Source organism: Canis lupus, chromosome 11 (assembly GCF_011100685.1).
Source record: "Canis lupus familiaris isolate Mischka breed German Shepherd chromosome 11, alternate assembly UU_Cfam_GSD_1.0, whole genome shotgun sequence".
Lineage (NCBI taxonomy): Eukaryota > Metazoa > Chordata > Mammalia > Carnivora > Canidae > Canis > Canis lupus.
This window is the reverse complement of record NC_049232.1, coordinates 27,281,414-27,305,486: the sequence shown is the minus strand read 5'-3', so window position 1 is coordinate 27,305,486 and position 24,073 is coordinate 27,281,414. Positions and strand designations below refer to the sequence as shown.

General features: G+C 36.1%; 1 protein-coding gene across 1 annotated transcript in view; it reads right to left on the bottom strand.

The window, feature by feature from the left end:
• Positions 1-23,670, bottom strand: part of IL33 (interleukin 33) — a 36,852-nt gene extending 13,182 nt beyond the window's left edge. Inside the window, 2 exon segments of the mRNA NM_001003180.1 lie at positions 160-267; positions 23,640-23,670. Of these exon segments, the coding sequence (NP_001003180.1) occupies positions 160-244 (85 nt within the window). The 5' untranslated portion in view covers positions 245-267; positions 23,640-23,670.
• Between the last annotated feature and the right edge of the window lie 403 nt (positions 23,671-24,073).

Below are 24,073 nucleotides of genomic sequence, written 5' to 3'. Positions count from 1 at the left end.
TGAGATTAGTTGGAAAGAGGTGGGTAGAGAGAAGGAATTGATGTAAAGGGCTATGTATGTTTATCACTATTATCAGGTAGCATATATGAACATCAGAATAATAAGAATTTGATAACAGATAAAAATAGTGTGTAAACCAAGAAATGCTTAAATCCTTACTTCTCAGCTTAGGAGATTTTACCAAAGCCTTGTCTGCTGAACTGTTCATCTTTGCTGGGGGGATTTTCCTGGTTGAATACTTCATTTTAGCCTTTGTTGTTGAAGCTTCTGTGGATTAAAATGTAATATTAGTTCAATTGCCTCAATTTGAAAATAAACAGAAACAACTGTGACTAACTCAAAATAACATTAATAACATAGCCACATAAAGAAAATAATTATTTCAGTAAAATTTGAATATAGTTTTCTGAAAGTATATCCATATTAGAATACATTCAGAGGACAAAAAGAACTACAAGGAATTCTTAAACTTCACTTAGTGGGCTTATTGTTCGTAGTATTGTTGATATTGGGATTCTGAATGTTTTTGCTATACTATAGGATGGAGCAAATAAGTAGATGTATTGATATTATAGAATTTTTACTGCAGGATACAAATATAAAATATAAGAAGTCAAGGGAAAATCTCTGTAATGTTAAATCTGAATCAGCAATATTAGTGTGCCCATATCTTAATTTCTAAATATTTTTCCAGTAAAGGGAACCAGGACTTGCTAGGTCTGGGCTCAGAATGTAGAAGTAAATATGGAATATTCAGTTATGCCAGAAAGTAGTCATTCAAAAATGTGTGAGTTTGTGTCCAAAGGACACAGGAGCTCCCTTAAAGGGTTTCTCACTGGCCAAATTTGGCACAATTTGAGTATCAGAAAGAATAATGATAGTAACTCACTATAAAGTATTTAATGCAAAAGGAAACCCACTAGTCCATAGCATTCTTCAAGAATGAATAAACAAGGGATTTATTCATTACAGAAGGAATGATAGAATCAGAAAAATAAATCTTGTACCCCCCAATGTAATATTTGATTCAAGCAAGGATCATCAGTCAATGTTGTGCCTTGAGTATCAAGCTGGGTCAGGGTACCTTACTGTAAGAATATTGCATTTTCTATTATAAATTGTAGGAAGCTTCATATTAATTCAGTAGGGTACCACTGCCTGGCCTCATCATCAAGGTAAGGTAGTGGTGCTTTGAATTGTGGAGGGAACAGGACTTCTCCAGTCTTAATTCTCCTTTACATTGCTTGAAATTCTAATAGTTACTTCTACTTGGATTAAGCATTGCCCTTTTTTCCCTAGATTAAAAAATATATATTCAGTTTATCCCAGGAGTGGTTGCTATTTAAATCTTTTACAAACTTTAAATGAATCAGCTCTTCTAGAAGGATAAGGGACATTAGAGGACTCCTCGGAAGATGCAACTTTATTTTTTTTCTGAACAACCTTGAATAGATTGAAATTAAAAATTGTCTTGTTTAGATGGAACTAGAATCTTACATGCAACCATCCTATTTATAACTGGCTTTATGAACAAAAATCTTCAATGGAGAATATTTAGAAGCGGGGAACCTTAGATATCATTTTGTCTGAGCCCATAAATCTATGAATGATTAGGCTAAGACTGAAAGATAATGTCCTTACCCAGAATCACAAAAGCAATACTGGGACCAGAATCTAGTCTGATTTCCATCTTTAAGCTAGAGCTTCCACACAGTGTCTTCTATTTCCCTCCTCCAAATGTAGGAAGGAAATAATCAGAACCGGGAATTTAACTTCAAATGCTTGGTCAGTTGTCCAACCTCTTCAGAAATAGTAAATTTTTAAATATGGTAGTTAATTGGTAATCATAATGTAGAATAGTGCAGTTAGGTAATCTTACTGTAGTTAAATTTTAAGTTTTACAGAAAATAGTTCAAATAATACCCTGCACTCAGTGGGTATGCAGCTAACACTTTACTGATAACATGAACATTGTAATGCTGGATTGGTTTTTTTTTGTTTGTTTGTTTGCTTCTTTTCTTTTTTTATCCAAGGATCCTTACGTCCCAGAGAGAAGTTCTCCTGGATGGACATTAAAAAAAACCAAAAAAACAAAACCCGCAACATGGGGATCCCTGGGTGACTCAGCGGTTTGGCGCCTGCCTTTGGCCCAGGGCGCGATCCTGGAGTCCCGGATGAGTCCTGCGTCGACCTCCCTGCATGGCGCCTGCTTCTCCCTCTGCCTGTGTCTCTGCCTCTCTCTCTGTTTCTATGTCTATCATGAATAAATAAATAAAATCTTTAAAAAAACAAAATAAAACAAATCAACTTCTAAAAATTAAAAATTAAAAAAATTAAAAACCCGCAACAAACTGTTGCATTTTCAAATAAATCTGGGAAATGTTTCTATCTATATTCCACCTCTTGTGAAGTCAGAACCACATTAGCATAGTAAAGATGTTGATGATTCACGGTACTTTTGTTTAACTAATTATTTTTGGTAATTATTTGATCTTGTAACTTCTCCCTCTACCTCTATGAACACCCCAGTTAACATGGACTATCTATTAACATAGACTAATTTGAGATAACACACGTGGGGATCTCTGCTCTAAACCAAATTAGCTTTCTGATTTGAGCAACACAGATAAGAAATGAATACATTTACAATGGAATGACTGACATAGAGAAAATCAGATGCTTTTAAAGAATTGAATGATGAGTCAAAAAGCATAGTGAGGAAATAAGTATTTTCAAACCCTATTCTAAAAACAAAACATTTTCTTTAAACCTACAAATCTTTTACTTTAAAAAAGATTTTTAAATTGTTTTCACTATTTTTTCAGACTTAAAATTTACTCTTTACTCTCCTATTTTTAAGTCAGAGATATTTCAGAATAAATAGCAATATAAAAACCACTTGTTCTTTCATGCTGCTTTTCCCAATAACAGGCAAGTGTCCAATTCTTGCACACTGGTTATGATAACTTACCTTAATTATAAACATGAGGGGCTGGTCTCAAATAATGAAGTTTCTTGTCATCAGCATTTGATAATATTTGATGCTATATTCCAACTCTACTTATATATATGCGCTTGGATTAAGCAACATTGGGTGGCAGTGTTTGATGAATGAGGCAATGCATAGTGCTAGTTGAATGGGTTAGAATGAGTGGGAGTATATCTTATTTCCACAGCCAAATACTAAACAGACCTATTAGATTATTTTAACTGCAACACTTTCAATGAGTTATACTCAGTTAATCATTAATTTTTATGAAGCCTCTATGACATGGACTCTAGGTACTGTTTATTGCTTAATGTAGAGCATGCAAGGGCACAGACTTTCATTACCTTTCTCTTTTGGGAAGTCGAAAACTTTAGGTAATTTTTTTCTGATTATAAAAATGATGATGTACATTCAGAAAATGGATAAATGATAGGAAAGCAGATATGCTATATTTCCTGACATTCTTTTTCCAACACGGAAATACTATGCATACCAATTTTTTTCACAAAAGAAGAGAATCTACTGCAAGTATTATTTTGTAAGCTGCTTTTTTGATTTTCCAATTAATGTCAGAAACATTCTTATACAGGAAACATTATAACTAACATTCAATCATAGAAGTATACCATAACCAATCTTTTATTGATTAACACTTTGGCTGTTTCTGTTTTGTTTTTGTTTTTGTTTTTGTTTTTTTTAAAAGATTATTTATTTATTTATTCATGACAGACAGAGAGAGAGAGAGAGAGAGAGGCAGAGGGAGAAGCAGGCTCCAAGCAGGGAGCCCGATGCGGGACTCGATCCCAGGTCTCCAGGATCACACCCTGGGCTGAAGGCAGCGCTAAACCACTGGGCCACCAGGGCTGCCCTGTTTTGTTTTTTTCCTTTCGTTTCTTCTTTCCTATTATCACCAATGTTGCAGTTGACATCTGTGTGTGTGTGTGTGTGTTGTGATTCTTGGTAAACTTTTGTATTTTCATTGGTAGCACAAATTCCTAGTAGTAAGATTGCTGAATCAAAGGCTTTGTGCAGGGGATCCCTGGGTGGCTCACAGGTTTGGTGCCTGCCTTTGGCCCAGGGCTCGATCCTGGAGTCCTGGGATTGAGTCCCACGTCAGGCTCCTGGCATGGAGCCTGCTTCTCCCTCCTCCTGTGTCTCTGCCTCTCTCTCTCTCTCTCTGTCTATCATAAATGAATAAATAAATTAAAAAAAAAACAAAGGCTTTGTGCATCTTATATGCTGATATTACCCCTTTGAATTTCTAAAATTTGTACTGGTTTATATTTTTTTCAATGATCCAGGTGAATGCTCTTTTTACCATTGCCTTAGCAGTAGTGCATCTTCAAAATGTTTGCCTTTCTAGTGGAATTTAAGAAACAAAACAAATGAACAAAGGGGGAAAGAAAAGAGAAAGGCAAACCAAGAAACACAGTCTATAGTCAACTATAGAGGACAAACTGATGGTTACCAAAGGGAGATATGTAGGGAATGGGTTAAATAGGTGATGGGGATTAAAGAGGCCACTTGTCATGATGAAAACAAAGTGATATATGGAAGTGTTGAATCACTATATTGTACACCTGAAACTAATATTACACTGTATGTTAACTAATTGGACTTTAAATAAAAACTGTTTAAAAACTTGCCTTCCTAAAGAGTAAAAAATATCTCATGGTTTTGAATTTTATTTATTTAGTGAAATTAAGCATCTTTTTAAAAATGTATTTGTTATCAATTTCTATAAATTATTGATTTATATGAATTCTTTGTAACTTAAGAAATGAAACCCTGTGACATGTGTTGAAAAATTTTCCCCAGCACCATTTATCTTTAGACTGTTAATAGCATTTTTTTTGCCATACATAAATTTTCAAATTTCATGTGGTCAAATTTAACTATTGTTTTAATTATATGGTGTCATTCATTTGGGGAATATAAAAAATAGTGAAAGGGAGTAGAGGGGAAGGGAGAGAAAATGAGTGGGAAATGTCAGAGAGGGAGACAGAACATGAGAGACTCCTAACTCTGGGAAACGAACAAGGGGTGGTGGAAGGAAGGGTGGGCGGGGGTTGGGGAGACTGGGTGACGGGCACTGAGGGGGGAGCACTTGATGGGATGAGCACTGGGTGTTATGCTATATGTTGGCAAATTGGACTCCAATAAAAAGAAATTAAAAAGAATATTGTTTTAGAATTTCTGGATTTTGTGTCCTGCTTCAAAAGACCTCCACTCCTCTAAAATAAAAATAAATTTATCAACCATTTTCTTAAATTTTATTGTCTACTACTTAATACCTAAATCTCTGATCCACTATTACTTTTAGTATAAAGAATAGGATTTTTTCCCCTCCAGTGCTTATCTCAACCACACATGTAATCCAATTTAGACAAAGTGAAGTTTCATACATTTTATTGAGACTAGCATGTAAAGGGCTGTGAATGCAGCAATAAGGAGTTCAAATTTTATCCTCTAGCCAACAGGAATCTTTTAAAAGTTTTTAAAGCTAGTGAGAAGTATTATACAAATGTGTTTTAGGAATGTAATTTTATGGTTGTGTGAAAGATCATCTGAAATAATGAAAGAAGAGAAAGACAGGAAACAAAGCCAGTCAGGAGGCCAATTAAAATAGTCCAGGCAAAAAGCAGTGAGGACAGGGCCAAGACAATATTAGTGAAGCCAATAAGGAAGGGATGAGGGTGATGAGTGCTGCAGTCATTGTATAGAGTCCTTGAATATTAGAGTCAGAAAGGGCCCCAGAGATCCCTGTTCCAGCTCCACTAAGTCCCTCAGCTCCTTGGTGGCTAAATCAGGATTTTAATGCAAGTTTCCCTCTCAGTTCAGGATTGCGTCCATCACAAAGCCTCCACAGCTCTTTTTGGATGTATTTGTATCAGTTCTGGACTGGGGAAGTGAGGAGGTGAATGGAAGTAAAGGGGGGTATCAGTGGTTCAGCATAGGAAACTCAAGAGTCCATTGTCAGGCACAGGTAATGAGTCTGATGTGGGATAGACGGAGTTTGAGATACTTGAGGAACAAGTATGGAAATTTTAGCACTTAGCTGGAATTAGGTTGTGGGTGGGTGGGTGAGGCCAGAGTTAGCCATGTGGATTTGCTACATGGGTATTGCATTTGTTACAGCATGAGAGTTGATGATGTAGGAACACATGAGATTGTCTCAGCTAGGTGTGGAAGAGGAAGAACAGGCTATGTCTAGATGGAACTACAGGGAATCTTACATTTAAGGGGTAAGAGAAGATAAGAAAGTAGCAAAGAAAACCAGAAAGAGAACCAGAAAAAAGAAGAGGTCATATATTATTAAAGCTAAGAGAAAAAATCATCTCAAGAAGGAACATTTGATGATGAGCACTACAGAGACCCAGCTGGAGATTAGAGACCTTGGAGAGAGTCCATTAAGCATGGGACTCTCCAAGAAACTGCTGTGGATTGCACAATGTGGAGGAGAAACTGAGGCTTTTTAAAGAAATACAGTAATGAAAAGGAAACAAAGAGAAAATGGTATCTTGAAAGAGTGGCATGGAGAAGGGAAAATGCTGCTTCCCAAGTTAGTCTTGGGAAGTTACTCAATATTTCTAAGCTCTCAGTTTCATTATCATAATTTGAACTCAGTGGCTCATTTCAAGAATTATGCCAGAAGGTATGTTTTAAGCAGTTGGCACAGTAGCTGGAACATAGTGGGAACTGAATACATGCTATTATGATATTATTGTTTTTTTGTTTTTATTGGGATGTGGGACTCTTGGGCTTGTTTCAATGTAGAGATAAAAGGAGAATGAAAAAAGAGAAAAGAAAAGGAAAAAACTGATATAATAAACTCCCAGAGGAGACAGAGAGAGGGGAAAGAATATTAGTGGAGGGGTGGCTTTGAAAAGGAAGATGCATACTTTTTCTGTAGCAGAGGAGGAAAAGCAAGAGAATGGGAGAGATGTGAAATTTTAAGCTACACAAACTTGATAGTTTTGTAAAAATGGCCTGAATCTTCATAAAGTAGGTTGTGAGAATTACAGAAATTAGGAGAAATAAGCATGAGTTTTAAATTTTGAGGGTAAATATTTGCTTGAAGAATGCAAAAAGAATTTACTGAGGAATGAGGAACAAGTGTTCACGGATATCGAGTTTCAGCTTTAGAAGACGAAAAATGTTTTAGACATGGATTGTGGTAATGGCTACTCACCAATATGAATGTACTTCATGCCACTGCACTATATACATAAAAATAGTTAAAAAGATAAATTTTACCACAATTTAAAAAAATGATTTTAAAAAGGATACAAAAACGGGAGTGGGAGAAGTAGGAAGATGAGGTTGTTTGTACACCAAGGAATTCCAATGTTCCCGATCTTGGAGTTAGAAAAGTTCTGATGATAATGGTTGTCAGGATGAGGTTTTGTGGGTGAACTTTGGAAGAGTATTAAAGAGTCTTCAAAGCAAGCACTGGAGTCACCAATGGTGACATCAGCTAAGGCAATATCAAACAGAAAAGGACATCAAGGTCCCCATGTATGTAAAGAAATTAAGATATGTAGTTAGACCCAGTAGAAAATGAGAAATGTGCCACTTCTCTGTTAGCCCTGGGAGATGGGCACACAAGTGGAGTGGATTTTGATAATAGTGGTGTTGCCAGGGGAAAGCCACATTTTAGATAATAAAAGGAAATAGAAGAAGCTTTTTAAGAAAAAAGGATGGAGAAGACATTCCAGATGAAATGATACACATTAAAATTAAAAAAAGAAACCCAAACAACTTGAAAGAAGATTTTAATCTAACAAGAAATTAGATTTCTATTTATTCTAAATAAATAGAATAAATACATAGAAATTCATTAGTTGGTGATTCCCATCTGAGCAACAACAATAGAAAATGTATGAAGGGTAGTCATTTCCAAAGTTGCAATGTGTGTGTTTGTTTCCCTGGAGAAGGTTTCCAGAAATTTATACTCAATAAATATCTAGTGCCCATAACTTGTCAGGGACCATGTAGTCCAACAGCATTAGCCCATGGGACATTGCATGAAAATTTTCATTTCACTTTGTCTTATTATCTACATCTGATCAACTGAAGTCATTTATTAAATCACTAAACACCTTTCATATGTCAGGCAATGCCCTTTGATTTTAAAATACCAATACACTTTACCATGTTAAACCTATTGGTCTTTCTTTCTGTATTGTGAATTTTGTTTCTAAAATAAATTCATTTCATTAGATTTCCTGTGAGGAGGCTTGTTGTTAACCTGCAGAGTTTATAAGAAATTTTATTAAAAATACATGTTAATTATGGAAAATTTGGATTATAAAATATAAAACTCAACCTTTGATGCCCTGGAAAGTAATTAAATGCTTTGCAAAGAAAGATACCTAGTAATCATTGTAGGGAAATTCTGCCCTCCTAAGATCCCAAGGTCCCAAATGATGCTGAATTTGCATCTATCTGTACTACAGCACGGAGTGCTCCCTACTAATGGTCACAGTAATAACTCAAACACTTGTCTAGTGCTGGGCTAGATGCTGGGGGTATGGTAGTGAACAAAACAAACTTTTTCCTGCCCTCCCAGAATTTACTTTCTTTTGGGGAGATAGATATTGAGCAAATAATCATACAAATAAATCATTTATAAACAGTGATAAATAAGAACTAGGCTGGTAAAAAAGATAAAGAGTAGTACTAAAGTAGTGTGGTCACAGAAGGTGACATTTATGCTGTACTCCTAAAGGTGTAAAGAATGAAGGGAGGGACAGAGGGTGCCCTCTGGGCAGAGAAAACCCCAGGGCCAAGGGTCCTGACAGAACTTGTGGTATTTAGGATGCTGATCAAGCTAGTGTGGCTGGAACGCAGTGGACAATGAGGATAGTATAATGTAAAGGGTTTGGTGATGAAAGGGGACAGAAGCCAGGTCAGGCTAAGCTCTGGAGGCCAGGAGAAGGAGCTTGGATTTTACTCAAAATGTAGTGGGAAGCCAAGGAAGGGTTTTAAGTAATATGAGATGTGACTTGGTTTTTGTTTTTAAAAGAGCACTCTGGCTACCATATGAAAAACAGATAGAGGACAGTTAGAGGGAAGGAATGAAGTCAGCAAGGATTCTGCATTAGTTCAAGCTCTTAATAATGGTGATGGGCCTCTTCTGTGGGCCAGATGCTTTACATATATTATCTCTAATTGTCACCATGACTCTGGTCTTTGAGTATGATTGCTTTCATTTTAAAAATAAGGAAATAGAGATTGAAAGATTTAAAAATGTCTTAGTAAGTACCAAAGCTAGGATCTGAACTCAAGTCCATCTGGTTCTTTCTTTTATTCCATGGGACCCATTGGTAGAATGAGGCGTAATTAACATCACCTTATGAAGCTTGCATGCTCTTGCATGGGCAGAGGACTTATGAAGGTATTGTGTAATTATGCAAAACCATTGTTGGGTACTAGAAAATTACTGGAAGAAGACAGTGTCCCAAAACTTGTCCTGGCTGGTAGGAGGGAGAGGAAATGGGCAGTATGACTAAGCTTGGCAACACTATATGACATCATGTTGGGAGACTTTATAGGGGAGGAGGAGAAAGAGGGTGAGATGAGAGAGTAATCACATTATCCTCTGTTCCCTTGGGTACACTGGTTTCACTTCTTTCTTGAGGGAGATCAGAAAAAGTGATGTGGAAGAAGGAGAGGTTGAAGTTTGAGGAACCGTGAGATAGCATTGCCTTTCCTCAAACTGAATCACTTCCTGTCTCTGAGGCTCTGCCATTCTGAAAGTTTCTACATGCTCCTCAGCCAGACCCAGAAGATAACATTGTCCCAAAGAGGAAGCAATTTAGCAAATCAATGTATAACTCAAGTCAAACCACTATGAGAGAAGGGTAGAGATGTTATGTTTTTAGGAAAACTTTTTTTTTGTTCTTCACTTAGCATTTGTGAAGTACTTCTATGCCTTCCCACAGTTTTCCTGGATGTAGTCTTACTCCATCATTTTTATTCACTAGCACTACCTATTCCTTCAACTTTTCTAACATCACACAACACCCCCCATTCCCCACTGTACATTTTACACCCACTGGACTTCTTACTGTTCCACAATTCACCACACACTTACATACCTCCATGTTTTTGCTCAAACTTCCCCTCTTGCTAGAGATGCCTCTTCCTCTTTGTCTGGGAAACTTCTATTTAACCCTTAGAGCCCAATTCAAATGCCTTTGTTTCCCTAATCACCCACAGTCAAGCAAAATTTATTGCTTCCTTTCTTACTTGCTTATCACATCAAACTATATTCAATTTCCTAACTCCTCAGCTAGACTGCTAGCTCCTCGGGAACAAGGGTTGTACCTTAGTCATCTTTGTTTCCCAAGCAATTATCAATAGCAGCCACCCAGGAAATACTGGGTACTTTGGATCTGTCCTTGCAAAAACCGTGCATACTAGGTAAAGAAGGTACTATACACTGAACAGATGTGGAGACCTTGTTCAAATCCCAAAGATCTACTGACTAGTGGAGCTGGAACTGTGGATTGAGCAGTGTGGGACTGGTACTACTACATTTTGGCCTACAAAGATGACAGTTTTATATGACTCACCCTAATAGAACTCATTCCTGGGTCAATGTTCTTTCTAAATCATTTAAGGAAGCTGACTTTCTGTTTGACCTAAAGCCCTGTGGTTTTAGTGTGACCAAACATTTCAAATCATTCATTTGAGTGTGTTGTTTTATTCCCCTCTGGTGCCCCTCCCCATGTCTCACATACTTTGGAGACCTAACTATGTGTTGAACAAAATCTTTAATGATTTTTGAAGAAGAGGTAGAATGACCTTCATTCTCAAGCTTAGACTTAAGATTTGCTCCTGCCCTGCAGGGCTCTTCAGCTCTTTAGGTCTTAGTTTCCTCATCTCAAAAATGAAGAAGGTGCATGAAAGCCAGGATCTTCTTATCCCTTTGACTCTTTCTTGTGCTCCTATACAGGTTCCCACTACAGTCCCTTTCTTTCCCTTTCCCTGAGTTACTTCTTCAATAACAGTAGCTGTACCAGCCCCATGCTCCCCAAAAGATGTCATTCTCAGAAAAATGCACAAGTTCTGCCTCAGCCCTGTGCCTTCTTCCTCTCCTTTTGCTACTTCACAATGATAGGATGATAGAGTTAGACAAGGGGAGAATTAAGTAACCTGGAGCCATATCTCAGGCAGAGACAGATTTGAAATCCAGGTGAGCCATGGACTTGGCTACATTCTGTCTTAGGGCAAAACTGCAGAGAGAAAGTCTATAGTGTAGTTTTTTCTTTTTTTTTTAATGGATTTGGGAAACTCTTTAAGTGTTTGAGGAAAGCAATATATGGGAAAGAAGCAACATGGAACAAATAGGTCTTTGGTTTTTGTTTAATTCTGAAGTTTAAAGTTGAGATCATTTTCTTTTACTAACAAAATTTTTTAAGTAAAATTAGACAAGTAATACACAAATTATGGATTTTGTAAAAATTCAGTGGAACATAAAAAATTCAATAGGAGTATGCAGAGTTAAAAGAAAAGTTCTAAGGAGTATGTAGAGTTAAAATAAAAGTTCTTATGAGAGACTCTTAACTCTGGGAAATGAACTAGGGGTGGTAGAAAGGGGCGTGGGTGGGAGGTGGGGGTGAGTGGGTGACAGGCACTGAGGGGGGCACTTGATGGGATGAGCACTGGGTGTTATTCTATATGTTGGCAAATTGAACACCAATAAAAAATAAATTTATAAAAAAATAAAAGTTCTTCTGTGTTTTTAAAAAATTTACCCTTATATAATATTTACTGTGTGCCAACTACTGTACCAAGTGCTTTATATATTTAAATCACTCAATCATCAGAGCAATTTTGTCAGGGAGGTACTATTATTTTCCCAATTTTATAGGTGAGAAAACTGGAGCGAAGAAAGATCAAATAATTTGCCCAAGATTCCATAGCTAAAACCTGAAGCAAACGTTTTCAGAATTCATAAGGTGCTCTAGAAAAGGGTCGAGGAATCCAAACCTCTTGGGTTTCAGATCTTCCTGCCTATACCCCACACCCAGAGCAGAAACTCCTTATCCATAGTTGGTTTCTGCTTAAAGTTTACTTGATCAAAACGGTTTTGCTACAAGAAAACAAATTAAAGTTTTGATAATCTGGCATAAATCCCTGCCACCTGGATTATTTAACCCTATAAAGAGAGAATGAGATTAAAGCCAGTTCATTGACGGTGGTCATCATTGGTGGTCTAGTTGGTGAGTAGATTTAGCAGCATCATAAGAAAAAATCATCACAGTTTAAGGTTGGAAGAGGGAAGTTTCAAAAACTTTTTTAGAAGTGGAAAGTTTGTCTGAATAAGTATTATTGCATAGAACCCCAAGAGATTTTTAAAAATCAATCAATTAAAAATCTTAAAAAAATAAAAATAAGTAATTTATTTATTAATAAATCTGGCTTATATGTTTAAATTTTAATATTTGCCCATTATAAAGTTAATCAGAGACTTTGTTTTCATTATAATGATGGATTAGTTACTATGACCAATCCTCCTGCCAAAAACAATCAATATTCTGAAAGAAATATGCAAAAAGATCTTTTCAAACTCATTGTTGAACTGGAATGAAAGTAAAGAATGTATAGTATTCAAAATACTGGGAGGCAAGAAACCCTGGCTTTTTCCTAAAGTTGTCTGCTGCATCCTGGAGACAGGGTAGACAACTACATGAAGTGCAGGGTCCAGGAGATAAAGCCCAGGATATGCCTAACATGGGGATTCTAATAATGCATGGCCTAAGCCTGAACACCCAAAGGGCTGCTCTTGCAGTGTAAGGGTGATTGAGATAAATAACCTCACTTGGCAGAAGGGGACCACTAGGAAGCGTGTTTGACTTAGCTTTGGCAATAGATAGAAAGTAAACCATTCTTCTGAGGATTTCTCTCCTCATGAGAAGTCAGCCCCCATGTGGGTTTGCAGTATGAAATCACACTATCTGTGTGTTTCCAAAAGTCTGAAATAGAGAATTAAATAAAAAATAGCTTTAGGTTGGTAGTGTCTCAAGAAAAATGGGAAAGGCAAACACAAATCTTATCTTGATGAACTCGGCTATTGCCCAAGCCGCAAAGTATTCATTTACAGCAAAATTTCCAGGGCAAATGAGTAGTTTGCAATCAAAATTTATAAAACAAACAAGAACACTAGGCACCATGGTGAGAGCCACAGTAAGAACAGATGGCAGGACCCAACTTGTAAAGTTGGTTAGAACTATCAGAAATGATATATAAAACAACTGATTTTAATATCTTTAGATAGAGTTCTAACACTATTGAAAACAGGAACAGAAAAAATTAGATTTAAGGAAGATCCAAATAGGATCTCTAAAAATAAAAAAAAATTAATATTGAAATTAAAACTTCATTAAACAGCAGATTAAATAGCAACTGAACTTGATGAAGAAGAGTCGGTCAACTAGAAAATATATTTGAAGATTTTCTTTGGGAAAAAAAAGATATTCTTTGGAATACAATTCAAAGATACATAGAGATGGAAAAGGGGGTGAGAAACTTGGAGGATAGATAATGTGTATCTATTTGGAATTTTAGAAGGAGATGACAAAATACGGAAGGGAAATATTTGAAGGTATAAAGGCTGAGAACTTCCAAAATTATTGAAGGACTCCAATCTTCAGATCTAAGAATCCCAAGCAAGTTTAAAAAAAATTAAAGAAATCCATATTTTGATATTTTAATTATGAACCTGCAGAACATTTTAAAAAGAGAGAAAGTTGTATTGTCAGTCATTGAGGAAAATTAAGCTACTGGGATGAGGAAAAAAATTTTCACATAAGCAAAAAACATAAGTAGATTCAAATTTTTTTGATTTGGTTTATGGATACATAGGAAGTCTTAGAGTAGCCCCTATATCTGTGAAATTAATATTAGGTATTTTTGGAACCATTAAGAGCAGATCTTTACTCAAAGTCACATAGCTAGTGAATGGGTACATGTGGAGTCAGGACGAGAACTCTGGTCTCCCAGCTCACAAGGTGGTAGCTGTCACTGCTCTTTCCTCTCTACCCTTCTGCTGTTTACAATACTAAACAATAGCAAAGAAAAACAAAGTGTGAAGAAAGTACAGAGAATAGTTTCAGTTTATCAGGGAATTTTTTGGCGCTGTCCTTATGTTTCACGTATGGGATTTAATAACTGTTTTAATACATTCTTACACAGTACCGTGTCCCATCTCTAGGAACCAGTGAAGCTGCTCAGTTTTCAGGTGGGGGTAAGGAGATGAAGCTTTGTTTCCTTTAAGCTTATAATATAATGTGAGGGTAGAATGAGAAAGGTTTTAGAAGATGTAATTAAAGCAGAGTTACAGAAAATAGTTCTGACACAGCATTCTGTAGAAGGTGGCAGAACAAGTGGGAATAGATGCAAAAATCTCAATCTGGAGAAAGGCTTTGCTGAGAAATACACACAGAGAAAGCAGGTGCCAAGCCACAGTATGTATATATACCTGAGTCACTGAGTCATGAATCAGCACCCAAAGCTGGAGATGAAGTACAATCTGTTTTGCTTCAGTTCACTGCTTTAGACCTAACTTGTTTTGCTTTCTAAAAACTTTATTTATGCTTAGATCCACAAAGAAAGATAACTTGAAAGGGTTGTGTCCCAAGATAAATGTATATATCATTTGTATATATTTTAAAATCTATCATCTGTGTTCATGAAAAGATAGTAATTGCATCTATGTATATGTATGTATGGAAGAATTATTCCTGAGTCTTGCCTAATTCTCTACAAATATATACCAACATGTGTAAGAACATCTGGAATTGGCAACAACATAAGTAGATTCCTTAACTAAGAATAAAACTTGCACATTACTGTTAATTTTGATTCTGGAGATAGTGCCCAGACTTCAAAGCCTAAAGTACCTTAATATTTGCATAATTTGAGATCCTAACAAGTATACAGTTCTTTGTGCAGTATCTTAAATTGTATCAGATGACTTGCTGTTTTTTAAGAGAAAACATGATATTTTTTAGACAGGCATATTTACATTTTTGAAGCTCATCTTCAGAGTAGAATGTAATATATATCTTTAAATTGGCTCATTTTTAAAGAGGCAGACTTGGGTATGGTACATTTTTCAACCACATAAAGCATTGATGAGAAATTTATTCCAGATGCCACCAATATATATTTAAAGCCAAGGAAAGTATACCTAACTTCAATTTCCAGTGCATAGGGAAGCCACTTAGATACTTCTGGAATTGATCCTGGGAGCTAGTAGGCTTTGGAAAACTAAGGAATAACAAGAGGAACTTCTAAAAGGATGAGCCAAATATTTATGGAAATGGGGAAAGAGGAGTTCTAATCTCTAAAATTTAGAAGCAAGAGAGGGCAGCCTTAAGCAGTAGCTGAGGTAACAAAACATTGCATTGGTGGAAGATAAATGTAGCAGACCTCCTTTAAAAATAAAAACATTACAAAAAAAGTTTTCTCTTTAAGAGCAAAAACCAACTACTGGTTAGTCAAGTACTTACAAATTATATTATGAAGACTAAAGATAAGTTTCAAAAATAAATTCCAGCCTCCTGACACCAAACCAGAAGATAAGAATTGTCCTTGTGCTAAAACAAAAACTGGTCAGCTAGTCAGCCTTTACTATTTTGATGTCACATGTGATCTTGATGTGACCTGCTTTATCAGGTGCTTGTGATAAATTTCACAAAGCAGATACTTTGTTAAATTATATGTCATTTGAACAATGTTTTAATTAAGAAAATTAATCAGAGTAGATTATTTTTAGCTCATAATGATTCAATAATACCTTGACTAATTTTTTTTTTTTTTTTTTTTTAGTTTGTGGTATAGTCTATAAAAACTAGATCTTCTTCTGTCTTGGAAACTTTGGAGGCCTGGTAGGAACAGGAATCCTAAAACGATGGATGTCTGTGGTCCACGGGCATTTTTGCTGGCTGTAAGTGAGGTCTCTGGAACCAGAAGGAGCACACAGCTCTTTTTGAAATTGAAAGTGTTTATTCCAGAGATGAAATTGGATTTTATCTAGGCAAGAGATGTGCTTATGTGCACACAGCAAAGAATAACACAGTAACTCCTGGTAGCAAACTGAAAAAAACTGAGTAATTTGGGGAAAAGTAACTCATGCTCATGGAAACAGTGACACGGTTACGGCAAATTTGAAGTAACCTTCCTGCTAAAGCCACAGAATCCGTGTGATGCTGTACCCTTCAAGGATCTAAACTTACTGAAAAGTAAATAAATAAAGGTATAGATTTGTTAAAAAAAAAAAAAAAGTCCATAAAAACTAAATTTGTGATCATGGGGTTAAGAGAATAATCCTTTTTTTTCCTTCTGTGGTATGATACTTAAAGTGATTCTTGACTTTTTCCCCCCTGGAACGCAAATACAATATGATGATTTGTTTTGTTCCCTAATTAATGTTGCTTTGTAACTGGGAAACAATAGACAAATGCATCAACTCCAAAATTACAATCTTAGGGAAGACATGTTTTTCTTTTGGTTTTGTTTTTTTGTTTTTGTTTTTTTCTAAATTGTGTCTGCTTAGCTAACTCAAGTCTGGGGGGAAATTACTAGCTGCCTTAGACTGACATAATAGATTTCTAGGGAAGGTAAAGAAAATGCATGCATTAAAGGAGGACCACAATGCCCACCTATCAGAATGGCTAAAATGAAGATGATAGAAAATATCAAGTATTTACAAGGATTTGGGACAAATGGGATTATTCTACATGGCTGATTAGGGTTCATATCGCTACAACCACTTTTGGAAATAATTTGATGGTATTCACTATGGCTGAACATGTGCATACTTTTGGGCCAGCAATTCTACTTGAAGGTATATATGAAAGGTATAAAAATGCCAAAAGACATAATAAGGGGATGTTCATAGTAGTCTTAGTCATATAATGCTAAGCTGGAAACACTGAAAAGGTTCATCTACATTATAATAGATAAACGGTTGCACATTTATTTAGAATTGGAATTCTAACCAAAAATGAGAATAAACAAGCTACATCTATGTGCAGCTAAAAGATGGATCTCACAAACACAATGTTGAGTGAAAAGCTAGAAACAAAAGGGTAAATACGGTATGAATTCATTTATAAATAGTTCAAAAACCCCGCAGGCAAATTGAATGTAACATATTAGAAAGCATAATGCTATTCTTGAGGTACAGAATAGTGACTAGAAGGGGACATGAGGAGGATCTTAGAGTTCTATATCCTTGTATTTCTTTAAATGGTTACTTACATTTGTTCACTTTGCGACAGTTTATTAAACTATACAGTCATGATTTGTGCAGTTTTGTATGTGTGTTATATGTGAATGAAAAAATATTAAGTTAAAAAAAGGGAGACTGTCAGTGAATTCTAAAATATATAGATTCCATGTTCTGTTTTTTTTTTTTTAAGATTTTATTTATTTACTCATGAGAGACACACAGAGAGAGGCAGAGACAGAGGCAGAGGGAGAAGCAGCTCCCTGAGGGAAGCCTGATGTGGAACTTTAATCCCAGCACCCCAGGGTCATGACCTGAGCCAAAGGCAGATGCTCAACCACTGTGCCACCCAGGTGCCTCTACATTCCACATTCTTAAGTGTAGTGGTCAAAGGGACTCATTGACAGAATTAAGTAAGCACTCTATATTATGGTTAAAATAATTAAAGAAGTGTCAGCATCTGTGTTTAAGAATGCATTGAGCTATTTGGAAAATTATCAGACAGGAAATGCACACATTCTCTTCTTAGTACAAAATAAGTGGTTCTGTTATGCCCAATTAAAGACTTAGCTTTCTGACCTGAAGAAATTGAAAATTAGATTAAAAGAGATTTTTGAGGTGTTTTTTGAAATAAGGCAGACTCCTCATGGTAATTTTGAAGAGTTTGCCCTTCTCAGAAGTTCTTTCTTTTCTTTTCATAAAGCTCTCAAAAACAAAAAAGGTTGAGTTCTGCAGGAATTAGAGGATGTTGGGAGTTCCCTGGGATGAACGTTGTTTCTTAGCTGACAAATCTCTTTTCTTTCCCCAAAGAATAAATTTAGATATGCAGAAACATAAGCCATTCACGTCAATCCTGTCTGTCTGCCAATAATGCATCTAGCAATAGGCATGTGACTCAGATCTTGCCAGTGAAACAAAGGGGAGTTGTGTCTGGGGTTTTGGAAAATTTTTTTCCTTAAGGGTAAGCACTTTTTGGCTTGCACTGGCCTCTGTGAGGATGTGATGATGTTCAGAGCTGGGCCAACCATCTCCCATAAAGGGAGAGATCAGAAGAGCCTGGGTCTTAGGGGATGACTGATTCTTTGCATCAACTGTGGGACTGCCCACTTTAGAACTTCCTGTTAAGTGACCAACAAGTGTCCTTATATTTTAAGCCATGTTCAATGCATTATTCTATTTTGGCATCCAAAGCATATCAAGTGATACAAATTATCTTTCTTTTTTGTCTAAATGTAATCTACATTGGTTTCTTCTAAATCCTAAAATGAAATGGCAAACCACTAATGTATTCTCAACACTGATTTAATAATATCTTTAAATACAGCTGGATTATTTAAACATTTCCCCCCTGCCCCCCATACTCAAAGCTCTTCTTTTTTTCTTTTAATTTAACTTTAATTTTTAATTTTATTTTATTTTAAAGATTTTATTGATTTAACATGAGAGGGAGGAGAGGCAGAGGGGGAGGGAGAACTGATTCTCTGCTGAGCAGGGAGCCTGATGCAGAGCCACCCCAGGACCCTGAGATCATGACCTGAGCTGAAGGCAAACGCTAACCAATTGAGTCACCCAGCTGCCCCTTAATTAATTTGTAATTAAATTTTATTAAATGTATTAAATTCAGTAGTGTTAACTAAATCTGTTCTGCAGCAGATATCTAGAACTTTTTCATCTTGCAAAACTGAAGCTCTATTCATTGCAGAGCAACTCCATGTTTCCCTCTTTCTCAGGCCCCTGGTGACATTGTTCTACTCTCTGTTTCTATTTGTTTGACTACTGTAGACCCTTCATATAAGTGACATAATATAATATACAGTATTTGTATCTGGCTTATTTCACTAAGCATAATGTCCTCAAGATTCATTCATGTTGCAGCATGTGACAAGATTTCCTTCTTTTCAAAGACTGAATAATATTCTATTGTATTTATATGCCACATTTTCTTTATCCATTTATCAGTGAATGGAAATTTGGGTTGATTTTACCTCTTGGCTATTTTGAATAATACTGCAATGAACATGGGTATACAAATATCTCTTTAAGATCCTTCTCTCAATTCTCTTGGTTATATACCCAAAAGTCAGATTACAGGGTGATATGGTAGTTATATTTTTAATTTTTTGAGGAATCATCATACTGTTTTCCATATCAGCTAGTTTAAACAGTTTAATGTTTAAATAATTTTATATTTAAACAAAATTATAGCATAATAGTATGGATATACAAATTGATACATTAAAACCAATAAAATATGTATGAAAGAAAAAGCATGATATAGGATAAACTGAAATTTTTTTGTATCAGGACAAGATTTTGAAAACTTATAAGTAACTGTTTGAAATGCATTTTTAAAAATAAATTCAGATGGCCAGGGTCACCTGGGTGGCTCAGTTGGTTAAATGTCTGCCTTTGGCTTAGGTCATGATCCTGGGGTTTTGGGGTGGAGCCCCACATTAAATTCCCTGCTCAGCAGAGAGTGTGCTTCTCCCTCTCCCTCTGCTCCTCCTCCTGCTCATGTTCTCTCTTGCTGTCTCTTTCCAATATATAAATGAAATCTTAAAAAAAAAATTCAGGCAGCCCTGATGGCCCAGCAGTTTAGCACCTGCCTTCAGCCTGGTGTATGATCCTGGAGTCCTGGGATCAAGTCCCACATGGGGGCTCCCTGCATGGGGCCTGCTTCTCCCTCTGCCTGTGTCTCTGCCTCTCTCTGTCTCTGTGTCTCTCCTGAATAAATAAAATCTTAAAAAAAAATTCAAATGGCCGATAGCAGTACTGTTAATTTTTTTTAAAGGATTTTATTTATCCATTCATGAGAGACACAGAAAGAGAGAGAGAGAGAGAGAGAGAGAGAGAGAGAGAGAGAGAGGGAGAGACACAGGCAGAGGGAGAAGGAGGCTCCATGCAGGGAGCCCGATGTGGGACCCGATCCCAGGACTCCAGGATCACGCCCTGGGCCAGTGACACTAAACCCCTGAGCCGCCTGGGCTGCCCTAGCAGTACTGTTATTACTATTTTTACTATTAATTTTACAGATTACCAATATAGTAGTATTACTACTATTTTATTTTTTGCAAAACATCAGTTGGGTTTGTTTACCAAAATTTGTGTGTGTGTAAACTTCTGTGTAAAACTGATTATAAGAAAAATAAAGTAAAATTTATTATGAAAATCATATACATATGATACATATTCAATAGGTCATTGTGGTTGGACAGATAGTGACGAATGAAATGACTTGGAAGGACTTTGAATATCACACTTCATTTAACATTCTACTTATAAATTGAACTGTTAGACAAGTTTTCATTTCCTCCAGTAACTAATATAGCTAATTAAAAGTGAAAGCAGGCAGTCAAGTTTGTGGGTGGACTCCTCTTGGTTTTGGTAATACCAATGGGAAAGGACGTTGCATAAGAAAATGGTGGCTGACAGGGAAATTTTCCCTCAGATGGCAATGAGTGTAACCCTAAAAAAATAAGTGCAAGGTTTGAATGTCATCTCACTAATATTTTTCTGTTCAAAAATTATGGGAACTTTAAATAGAAAATGGCTTTACAAATTAAAGTCTCACTAAATGAAGTGTTTGGAATCCATCTTCTTTTTTCTTGGTTCTTTTCCTTCATCGGGCTTAACTCTGGGTTTTAACCTCTGATTTGAAAATTAATGATTGTGTCATCTTGGGTCAGTACAATCTTTCCAAATTTTTCTTGCTGAATTTTATAAATGGAGGATATTATCTCACAGAGATGCTCTCAGGATAAATGGGTAATGCAGGGACAATACCTCACATTTAGTACATGATCCATGACTAATAAGAGTTACATTTAATGACTTCTTCTGACTTGCTTTATTTTCATAGGTACCGTTTTGTTTGTTTTATATTTTATACCAAAGGGAAAAGAAATCAGGGCCAGGAAAGTTAAATAAGATCCCAAATCACACAGGTAGTCAGTAGATAAATGATGGATTTAAAGCCTGTCTAACTTGAAAAATCTGTGTATTTTTACTATTATGTTATATTGCACTCTTTGCATAGAGCAAAACAAAATCAATTATGTTCACAGATACAGCGTGATCTATGGACAATAACCGGGCCAGCCTGTGAGTATCTGCCAGGAGCCTGTCACAGGGAGGAAGCGCCCGATCTCCTTACTTCCCCATATTCTGCAACAGTGAACTCTGCCTGCCCAGTAAGACTGTGTCCTCTTAAAGCTTACTTTTGCATATAAATATGCAAAGAATTCAGAGGGAAACTGAAAAAGAGCAGAGAATCTGGAGGGAAACTGAAAAAAGATGAGAGGTTCTACCATAATTTCCTGAAATCCTTGAACTAAGTATCATTTTGTTTGAAGGAATTAAGATTTCTTTCTGCTATTCAAGGAGATGATTTTTGGTCTTAATGTTTCTAAATGTCGCTACAAGCTGTGATATAAAAAAAAAATCTGACTTTTGATTTCCACTGTGTTTACCAAAATTTCAACTTGTTGAGTAAAAAATGCATTGATTTTTGGCACAGTCATACTCACATCTCCAAAAAGGACTTCATGCTACCTGATTTACTGACATAAAAACTCCCCCCATGTACACTTTTTTCTTCCCTCAATGCAGTTCCCTCTGCAGAACTTCTTTGTAAAGAGTTAATTCTGCAGACATATCTCCAAAAAAGGCCTTGTGCTATGATTCTTCTCAAGATTTACTGGCAAAAATATTTGGTGTTTATTTTTCTTCCTCCCTTCAGTGCTACACATGCATACACACCCCACAGTATTTCCCTGTAATGATTTAATTCCCCCATGGGTGAACTTTTTACAATAGAATCTCAGACACATTCCCAGAAGTTAGTTCTGGGAAGAAGAAGCTCTGTTCCTCTGCTGACCCTAACCAGAAGTGGCAGCTCCCATTTCTCAATCTCTTGCTTTACTTTTGGCTCTGTTTCAAACTCTAAGTTATCCTTAAGTAGTTAAGAACTCTCTGTGCAAGCATTGCTCTCTGCAGCTCAAATTTCACATTTTTTCCATTTTTTTCTGAAAGGATCTTAGATTTCCTATAGTCCTTGACTTGTAGCAGCCTAGTTCATTTTCTCAGCAACAACCCAGATAGTTTTCTATTTCCCATCACTATTTAGCTTATAATATCTACAGCCAAGATGTACCTCTTTCTCTTTCCCATTTATAAAGAGGGAAGAATTTTCAGGAGATTACTCAACTGTATGATTCTTTTCAAGCATTCCAAACTTTGGGAAATAGAGGATTCTAAAGTTTACTGAACACAGAACTATGTCTTTTTAGGGAAAAAATTTAAACAGGAGCACAAATATTCTAAAGACAAATGTAAGAAGCAATAGGTAGGGATTTATTGGGAACAGCATTGGACCAAAGTGGCATACAGGGATGATTCAAGCTGAAGAGGCACAGTGCTGAGAAGGGATCAGGAAGATCCAACTACACCTATTCCTAAACTCTCAAATTTCCAAAGACCTGAAATCAACTTCGTGCAGCCACAATACTTTAGGATTCATGCCATTTTCTTTATTAAAATAGTCTGGAGGCATGTATTTATGAGTGGGAAGATAAGGCAGAGAAAAGTGCAGGAAAAAAAAAATTGCCACAGGGCAGACAGCAAGAAATAAAGCGAATAAAACAATCTTATAAAGAAAGTGTTTAAATGAATAGTAGCAAAACTATGAGCTTTTGAATTTACTCACTTAGGATACCAATTGTTTTTTTTTTCAAAAATTGTTTTTTTTCAAAAATTGAAAAAATTTTTTTTCAAAAATTGTTTATTTTTGAGCAGATTATTTTGAAGGGATGGCCCCTCTCAGTTCTTCTATTTGTCCCCCTTTTTTAAAGCTACGGGTAAATAATAGTGAGTAGGTTTATTTTGGATAAGTGTTAGGAATATGAAGTAGAATTATCAACTTGTTTTATAAAGTTTTGTGGTAGAGGAGGGAAACTTACTATAAAGACTATTTTAGGGATCCCTGGGTGGCGCAGCGGTTTAGCGCCTGCCTTTGGCCCAGGGCGCGATCCTGGAGACCGGGGATCGAATCCCACATCAGGCTCCCGGTGCATGGAGCCTGCTTCTCCCTCTGCCTGTGTCTCTGCGCCTCTCTCTCTCTCTGTGTGTGTGTAACTATCATAAATAAATAAAAATTAAAAAAAAAGACTATTTTATAATCAATTTTAGCAATTTATTAATAATTTTCCAAATCATCCAAAGGAAATTGAAGTGGAATTACAAGTTAGTAGCAATTATTATTATCAACTTTTACTGGTATTGGCAATAAAAAACAAATCAGCCTAATCCTTTATTTTATAGAAAGAAAAACCAGTTCTATGTGTTTCCCAAGATCTTATTTTACCAAACCTGACAAAAAAAGTACCAGAATATTATTTTTATTCTTACCGTGTAATCTTGTTTTGATTTCTCCTCTGAAAAGCTGCAGCTCTGTGTTCAGAGAGCTTGCAGATTCTATTTATTACCCAAAGTTTGGCAGAGAACCAAATCACTGTAAGAAAGAGATCTGAGTAAGTGAGATTTTGGTAGGTTTTTAATTGCATTCAAAGAGCCAACAGAGTTACAATCCTGTCAACATTCAAGATTCCCTGTTTTCTGTCTTTTCCCCATCTCCATCTTAAAATTTAATACAAGAATTGTAGATTTCATGGTTTTTAAAAAATTTCCAACTCACATCAGAATGATCTTATATGCAACTTCCCACTCCCATTTCCAACTCACAGTCCTCCTCTGCCCCCACACATTACAATTTGGCTCTCTTTAGAGTTGAACTTCACCTTCAGCACTGTCCATATGGAAATTCTTGGAGAGGGTTTTATTTG